At 60.0% G+C, this 8,808-nt stretch overlaps 1 protein-coding gene across 1 annotated transcript in view; it reads left to right on the forward strand.

Moving 5' to 3' along the window:
* COL16A1 (collagen type XVI alpha 1 chain) overlaps positions 1 to 8,808 on the forward strand; it is a 54,996-nt gene that overhangs the window by 23,745 nt on the left and 22,443 nt on the right. Inside the window, 7 exon segments of the mRNA XM_006158125.3 lie at positions 1,245 to 1,298; positions 1,373 to 1,399; positions 1,976 to 2,035; positions 2,198 to 2,245; positions 2,371 to 2,424; positions 6,119 to 6,172; positions 6,320 to 6,352. Of these exon segments, the coding sequence (XP_006158187.1) occupies positions 1,245 to 1,298; positions 1,373 to 1,399; positions 1,976 to 2,035; positions 2,198 to 2,245; positions 2,371 to 2,424; positions 6,119 to 6,172; positions 6,320 to 6,352 (330 nt within the window).

An 8,808-nucleotide genomic window follows, 5' to 3' on the forward strand; every position in this document is an offset into this window, starting at 1 on the left:
GGATTGCAGCGTGGCCATCCCCTCTGGGGGCTGATTTCTTGCTTTCTGTCTCTCTGTCTCTCTCTGTCTGTCTGGCAAGTGCACACGCCCTATAGTGAAAAACCTCTCAAAAAAAAAAACAAAAACAAAAAACACGCCTGTGGGGCTAGCAGGTGGGTGGCATGGTTGTTAAGGCACTGGCTGACCATGGTTCAGGTCCTGGACCTGGTGGTTTGCTTTCTCATTTTCCCTCTCGCTTTCTCTCTCTCTCTACCTCTCTCTAATCAAATTAAAAATAATAACAAACAAACTTAAATAATTATTTTTTTTTAAAGAGAGGTTTTTGCTATAGGGCTCGTGTGCTCACCAGAGAGACAGAGAAAGAGAGAGACAGAAAGCGAGAAATCACCCCCCAGAGGGATGGCCACGTCGCAATCTCTTCTCCTCCATTCTCCTCTCGGGATCTCGGGCACGCGCACACACACCTGCTGTGCGTTTTAACCTGTCAGGTTGAGGACTTGAATTGTGGTCCACTCTGTGGGAGTCCAGTGGTGCGACCATTACTCCATCTGCTAGTCTGAAATAAATAGATCTTTTTTAAAAATTAGCCCAGTGATGGACTAGCAGGTGTTATGTGGTTAAGGCGTTGGACTCCCACGTGGCTGACCGTGGTTCAGGTCTTGGACCTGTCTGCTTAGAGATCAGGCCAGGTGCACTGCGGGTGGAGAATGGGCAGTGGCTGGGCCTCTCCCGGAGAGCGAGTCCCCCTTTGCCTCTCACTGTCTCTCCATCTCTCGCTGGCAAATGCATGCACCCTATGGCAAAACGCTGGGAACTAAAATAAATAAGGAAAGACCCCAGTGAGCCGTGCCTTGCCTGTTCATGGATGCCTGGAGGACGTCCCGAAGCTCTGGAGGGAGAGAGGAAAGAGCAGGGACTTCGGGCTGCACAGGCATCCCCTCAAGCCTCAGTGTCCTCATGAAGAATAACACCCTGTCCTGCAGGGCCAGGAGTGGGGTTTCCGCCCACTGTCCTCTGATGGGCCCAAGGCCCTGTGCCTGGCACTTGGGTGGTGTCCAGAAAACGCCCGTCCCTTCCTCCGCCTCTCCTCGCCCACTGTGCCTCAGTCTCTCCTCCAAGGTGTGGGCACTGGGACTTGGGCTCCAAGGAAGCCTGGCACTACTGCAGGGGTTTCCGCCCCGGCTGCCAGCAGGCTGGTGGCCACAGCTGTCCAGCCCACCCACTGACTCAGCTCCCCCTTCCAGGGCCACGATGGGCAGCCAGGAGAGGCTGGACTTCCAGGATCCAGAGGGATACCAGTGAGTATGGAGCCTTGGGCAGGGGAAGCCGTGGCCAGCCCCGCCCACTGCTCCACCTGCCCGTCTCTCTGCAGGGTGAAAAGGGATCTCGAGGAGAGAAGGTAAGTCCCGAAGGCTGGGACCAATACCCGGGGACTCAGCCACCCGAGCCTCGGCCCCAGGACCCTGTGCACACAGGAGACACCCTGGAGGGGAGGATGGAATTGCAGGGGTGTCCCGGCCCCTTTGCCACCACCAGCTCCCTGACCCCGGGGGCCCCACACTCCCCAGTTGCTAACCCACTGGACAGGATGGCAGGAGACCAGAGGACTCCGAGGCCCCCTAGGGGCAGCCACATTTTCAGATAGTCAGAGCACTGGGCAGGAAGCGAGCCGGGAAGGGCTGGAGTGAGGGGGGTGGGAGAAGGGCCCAGGTGCCAGGCCTTGGGAGAGCACTGTGCTGGCCGGCCGTAGCCCGCGCTCCGCGGCAGGAGCTCCGTACGAGGACGGCGTCCACGGTCCCCACAGCAGCCTGTCGTGTGGAATCCTTGCCCCTGGTTACAGACGTGGCGGCGAGGCTCAGAGAGGCACAGCCACAAGCACAGACTGTGGGGAAACGAGCGGCCACGGCCTGTCTGGAGTCGGTCTCCGGAGGGTGCCCTTCCTCGTCCACCTCTAACGAAGCCTCTTTCTTTTCAGGGTGAGCCAGGGGAGTGCTCCTGCCCCTCTCGAGGAGACCCTGTCTTTTCTGGCATGCCGGTGAGTGGTGCAGCGAGGCGTCCCCCCAGCCACGCCTGGTGCCAGTGCGCAAGGGCTCTGCAGGGCTTTGCGCCCCAGCCAGCCGCCTCCCCACGCAGCCGTGTGCTTGGCGTGGGCGCTCCTATAACCTCGCCCCTTCTTTGCGACCCCTACCCCACCCAGGGCGCTCCGGGACTTTGGATGGGCAGCTCCTGGCAGCCGGGCCCGCAGGTGTGTCCGCTTGTCTCTGGCTCTCCTCCTGTCCGCCAGCGCCCCGTGGCTTGCCCACCCAGATGCAGTGCCCCAGCCGTGGGGCAGAGCTCTGTCCTCGCTCTGAGTCTGTCTTTCCCCTACAGGGTCCCCCAGGTGTTCCTGGACCACCAGGCCCCCCTGGAATGCCTGGGCTGCAGGTAAAGAGGGAGATGAGAGAGGAACGGGTTCACGCAGCCGCGTGGTGGCCCAGCACCCCTACACGTGCCTCTCCTCTGCGCTCTGCGCCTCTCCTCGGCGCTCTGCTTCCCGGGTGGCGCGGGTGGCTGGCCGAGCTGCTGGACCGGGCTCGTGCATCCCCGGCCCCTATGCAGGGAGTACCTGTTGGGTGCCAGTCCAGGCACCCCACTGATGGGCCAAGCTCAGGCCCCGGTCAGCGTCAGGAAGCCAGGATCTGGGTCAGACGAGAGCCCCGGCGCTGGCAGAACTGCAGTGCCGTGGGGCAGCATTCCACGTCCCTTCCTGCGGCACACAGGTGGCGTGTCTGCTGTCTCCAGGCCTCACTCTGGAGACTGGGGCCCAGCTGTGAACAGCAACGCAAACACCCCCGTCCTTCAGAAGCTGGTGTCGCAGCTGGAAGGCACAGGGTGGGCCCGTCCCTGAGACAGATGAACAGTGTGCTGGAGAGTGGCCCAGGGTGGAGGGAGAGCGAGCAGGAAACGGGGCTAGGAAGTGGGAGGAGGGCAGTCAGGACATTTGCAAAAGGTGCTTCAAAGAATGCGAGGTTTGGATGAGAACCCGGAGGAAGTGAGGAGTGGGCCTGTGTGAGAGGACATCCCAGGCAGGGGAAGCAGCAGGTGCAGAGGCCTGAGGGTGGGGGTGTGCCTGGCAGGTTTGGGGAATAGCAGGGAGGCCAGAGGTAGTGAGGGGAGAGCATTAGGGAGTGAGGACCGTGTGGTGGGCTGGCCCCCTAGCCTGGTGGTTCAGGGAGCCAGGTCTCACATGGCCAACTGCAGGTTCGAATCCTGGCCCTGGTGGCCTGAGAAACACTGGGGTGCTGTGTGTGCATGCACCAAATTCCAGCGTGCTGGAGAAATGAAAAAGAAATTGTAGCATGCGCACTGGGGGTGCTTTCTGCCTCCCCCGGTCTCCTTCTGTCTCGGTGAGCACACACAGCCTCTGGCAATTTGAACAAGAAAGACCCCTCGTGCCACGCTTGGTGTGCGAGTGCCCTCCAGGGCCAGGCCGCCTGGGCCCGAGCCCCAGCTCTCCCAGGTGCTAGCTGCGCGATGCCAGGCAAGCACAGAGCTTCTCTGTCTCAGCCCCTCTGTCCACTACAGAGGGTAAGCACAGCCCTACCCCATGTCACAGACAAGCTAATGCACGGACAGCGTGCAGGACCGTGCCCGGCACAGAGGACACGTGGTGGCGTTAGCTACCCTTGCTACCGTGCCCCTCTCCACCCCTCTCCCCTGCCTCTCAGTCTCACACCAGCCGAAAGGAAGGTGGTGTTACTTTTGAGTAACGGCTGGGCAAGCTGTGGCTCCGAGGTTTTTTTTTTTTTTTATTTAAAAAAAATTACTTATTTGTTTTTATTCATTATTATTAAGTTTCCTATAGGGCACGTGCACTCATCAGAGAGACACACACAGAAAGAGAGAGAAGGAAAGTGAGAAAGCAATCTGCTAGGTCTGGGACTCGAACTGTAGTTGGCCATGTGGGAGTCCAGTACCGTAACTACCCTGCCACCTGCTGGCCCTGAGGGGTGATCATCTCATCCAAGGTCAGTTGGCTAGGAGTTGGCAAGCCTGGGCTGGGCTGCCCCTGCAGGGCGCCTCTTGCCCCGTCCACCGTGCCCAGGAGTTTCCCAATGGTCTGCATTCTCGGCACCTTTGCTGGGGGCCCAGGGGGCACAGAGTATCTTGTGCATGCCTGGCTCCTAGCGTCAGGAAGAGAGCCTTCCCGAGAGGCAGTGTAGGGTCGCACGGAAGCTCTCACAATCTATGCCCCTTCCTCCAGTGTTTTCCTGGGTTCTCCTCTCTCCCCAGTGTCCCCAGCCCTCCCTGCCCAGTGGGAGTGCTGGACAGAGCCACGCTGTGCATCACCCAGGGTCTGGGCTTCCTCTGCACTGCTGGGGGCAGGGGTCTGTCTGCAGGGGCTTGCAGCTGGGGAACCTGAGCCTCGTGCCAGGGTGGCCTGTTAACAGACGAGAGCTGATCCATGTGAACCTGCCCAGACACGCTGGGGAATGAGGCACAAAAGTGGTCGTTGGAGTTCGGTGCCAGGAACCAGGGTCCTCACCTGGTGCCGGTGCCCGAGACCAATGCGAGCCTGCTGCCGACAGACACCTGCCCCGGGCCAGGCAGGGTGCGGGACACGAGCAGCTGTCCTCTTCAGGGGCAGAGACAGGCTCGGAAACACGCTTACTCGCCCGCGCCTCAGAGTCCCTATGCACGGCCATCTCATTCCATCCCAGTGCGTTGGGCAGACGGAAGAGGAAACTGAGGGTTGAGGGCGGTGCTGAGTGGCTCTCCGGTGCTGAGCCAGGCTGGGACTCGGCAGGGCTCGTCATTTGCACAGGAGGGCGGCAGGTGGGCCTCTCAGTTCTGGGAGGGCAGGAAAGGAGCCAGGACACCGGGCCTGGACTGGCACCCCTGCAATGGCGATTGGAGCGGGCCAGAGGATGTTTTCGGGTGGTGAGAAGTCCGCCTCTCGAGGCGTCTGCCCTGTGTACGCCCGGATGGTGCATGGGGGCTGACACAGGCCTGGAAGAGCCCCCGAGAGGTGGGGAGTGCTACTTGGTGGCAGGTGATGTGCTGCATTGTGGGAGCTGGGATTGGAGAGGCCAGGGCAGCGTGGCCAGGGAAACCCCACGTGGGGAGGAGCAGGCCGAGCAGCAGCGTGCTCGCTGGCAGGTTCAGTGCACACTCCTCCATGCCGGGCGCTGGAGATTCAGGACAGAGCATGCTCCCCAGCTCCACGGGACCGCACATGCAAATGCTCGTTGTGAACCTGCAAGGGGACGGGGTTAGGCAGCACGCGTGTGCACGAGCACCCGGGCGCCAGCTTCACGCCAGCTCGGCGCTGTCTCCTCCAAGCCTCACCATGAACCATCCCTGTTCTACAGAGAAGGGGGTTAGGGCTCTTTGTGCTTCTCTCCAGGTGCCCTGCCAAAGCGACAGGCAGTTGGGCTGCACCGTGGGGTCTGCCAGGACCTCTGGGACCCCACCCTTGCCACGCATGTGCATGTTCTGGAGATGTCTGTTGTGTTTTTTCTCAAGTCAGAGAGAGAGAGAGTGAGAAATCAGCCCCGGGCAGATGACCATGCTGCAGTCCCTGCTCTGGGGATTTTGGGCACACGCGTGCACTCAGTGTGTTCCTCAAGCCACCAGGCCTGGGACCTGAACCGTGAAGTCAGCCATGTGGGATTCAGCCGCCCTGCCCGCCATACTGGTGGCTGGCCCCCCTGGCTGTGCCTTTTGAGGAGTGATGCCGACCAGCAGTTGAGAGGGCTGGGAGCCAGGGCTCCTCACTCTGGACCTCAGCTGTGACCTTTGGCAAGTGACTCACCCCTTCTGAGTTCTGTCATTTAAAGGTAGACACGGCAGCCAGCTCCCGAGACCTCTGGCAGACTAGACAGCCTGCCCAGCGCAGAGCCAGCTACTGCAGGGGAGGCCCCTGCCCTTTTCTGACCTTCCTCCAGCCTGTGGGGAAGCTACCCCTGCAGGCTAGCTTGGGGGCCCTCTGGCCTCCTCGGCTTCCTGGAGGCTTTCAAGCCAAGCGCAGTCCGCACCTGCCAGGGCCCTGAGGGGAAGGGACAGTGGGACGCTGAGAAGGGAACAGGGTGACCAGAGGGCTGGGGAGCGGCACCCACGGTGGCTCTCCTGTCTACAGGGCATGCCCGGAAACAACGGCTTACCAGGACAGCCAGGGCTGACTGCAGAGCTGGTGAGTGCTGGCCAGGATGCCCTGGCTCACCCGCGCCTGCCTCACCCCCGCCATCCCTGCAGGGAGGCCCCTCCTTGCTCCCGCTCCCTCTCCCTCTCCCTGCCCTCTGCCCGCCCCTCACCCGAGCCCATGCACTGTCCCTTGCAGGGATCCCTGCCCATCGAACAGCAGCTCCTTAAGGTAAGAGGGTACGCAGGGGCGGGGAGCTGGGCGGCAGCTCCAGAGAGCACGCCTGCCAGGCCACATTTGTGGGAACTGGGTCCCTGTCTGTCTGGAAGGGCCTGGCTGGTACTGGTCTGCCACAGACCCTCAGCGACAGGTGCAGAGTGAGTGCATGCAGAGCCGGGCCGGCACCGTGTAGAGGGTGCGTCGCAGAGCCCAGCCCTGCAACAGGCCACCGCAGCTGGCAGTGAGGCACGGTGGCCTTCGGGTCACAGGGCAGAGCCCAGCAGCTTGTGAAGCAGAGCTGAGGGCCAGGGTGCTGTGGTGGGGCTGACGAGGTCCTGGGCGGTGATACCAGGTGGGACCTGGAAGAAGTCTTCAGCCATCTCTGGTCAGTCCAGAGAGAACTGGGGACGAGGCCATGAGAGAAATGAGCCTTGGGGCCTGTGAGGGCCAGCCCGTGCCAGGGCCTGCAAGCAGCCTTGGCCTGATGCAAGGGCTGGGGCGGGGTCTGTCTTCCCAGACTGAGCAGGGGCTGCACCGTGAGCAGGGCTTCCCTATGAGCCGAGGGCCACGGTCCCTCCCAGACACACCTAGGGACAAGGGCATGACGATTCCTCAGGCTGCCTGTGGGTTTGGAAGGCAGTCTTCGTGTGGCTGGGCTCAGCATCCTCAGGGGTGCTGCCCACTCCTGGCTTCCTGATCCCTCCCGTCCAGAGTATGGGGACTGTCTGCCTGTCCCCGTTCCTACAGCCCCTCCAGATGCCCTGGGAGGTCTGGTGAGCCTCACGCTGCACCTACGTGTTGTGGCCAGGAACCCCGGCTCTAACCCTGAGGTTTCTGTCAAGCCTAGGTCCCCCACATCCTGCCCCTGGCCAGTGACCGTGTGACCTGAGACACAGCACTTGGCAACTTGCTCTATAACTTTTCATTTGTTGTCTTTTTTGTTTTGATTTGCTGTTTCTTTAAGTTTACAGATTTTTAAAAGGATTATTTTATTTAACTTTATTTGTTTATTCATTCATTTATTCATTCAGAGGGACAGAACGCATGCACACTTGGAGAAAGAGAGAGAGAGAGAAAGAGGAAGCAAGCCACCAGCTCTGGGACTCGAACCCCAGTGGGCCATGTGGGAGCCCAACGCCTTTAACTACCACACCACCTGCTGGTCCTTGTTTTCATTTGTTCTTAAAATTTTTGCCACAGGGCATGTGAGCTCATCGGAGAGAGAGACAGTGATGAGGATTTTGGGTATGCACACACACGCGCGGTGTGATTGTCAAGCCACCATGTCCAGAACTTGAAACCACAGTCGGCCATGTGGGAGTCCAGTGCCTTAACCACTACACTACTTACTGGTTCCCATTTATTGGCTTTTGAAAAAAATTAAATTAAAATTTTGGGGGGCTGGCAGGTGGCATGGTGGTTAAGGCAGCTGGATCCCACACGGCCACTGCATGGTTTGAGTCCCAGACCCAGTGGCTTGAAAAGACCTGCTGGTGTGTGGGCATACATCCCCGAAACCTCAAGGGAAGAGTGGAGGGGAAGGGACTGCGGTATGGCCACCCCCCTGTGGGTTATTTCTCACTTTTTCTCTCTCCCCCACCCCTGTACCCACGCAGTGAGCACATGTGCCCTATAGCAAAAAAAAAAAAAAAAAAAATCTAAAAAAATATTTAAAAAACATAGGACCAGCAGTTAGCGTAATGGCATGTCGTTGGACTCCCACGTAGTCGACCGTGGTTCGAGTCCTGGACCCGGTGGCTTAAACTCAAGCCGGGTGCGTGTGCGTGCGTGCCCAAGATCCCAAGAGGAGAATGGAGGAGAAGGGATTGCTGCGTGGCCATCCCCCACGGGGGGTGATTTCTCGCTTTCTGTCTCTCTGTCTCCCTCTGTCTGTTTGGCGAGCACGCACGCCCTATAGCAAAAACCTCTCAAAAAAAAATTTTTTTTTTAATGTAATTGCCAGAGGGTGTGTGCGCTCACTGGAGAGAGGAGGAGACGGATGGGGGAGAGAGTGCTCGCGATGGAGCACGGGCTCGCCACAGTCCCCCGCCACCTCTCGCCCTGTTAGGGTTGGGGGCACACACACATGCCTGGTATGTTTTTTAAGCTGCCAGGGCTGGGATTCAAACTGTGGTTGGCCATATGGGGTCTGGCTCCCTTGACCACTTGGGTATGGTACTGGCCCCTGTTGCCCCTGAGCACAGTGTGGAGACAGGGTCAGTGGGGCCCAGGGGTGCTGACCGGAAGCCTAGCCAGCACCTACATTCACAGCCCGAAGGAGCCTGGGCCGGGGCCAGTGTGGGCCCCCTGTACCTTGGGTGAGTCGCGCCTGCTCTCTGGTGCCTGCGTCCTCCTGTCCACAGCGCTGTGAGAGACCTGCCTCGCCACCCTCAGGCCGAACATGGTCAGGTGTGAAGCCCCATGGCAACGCCTGGTGTCATGGTGGCCGAGGAAGGCCCGCCATCGCT

The sequence above is a fragment of the Tupaia chinensis genome, unplaced genomic scaffold (assembly GCF_000334495.1).
Source record: "Tupaia chinensis unplaced genomic scaffold, TupChi_1.0 Scaffold000573_1, whole genome shotgun sequence".
Classification (NCBI taxonomy): Eukaryota; Metazoa; Chordata; class Mammalia; order Scandentia; family Tupaiidae; genus Tupaia; species Tupaia belangeri.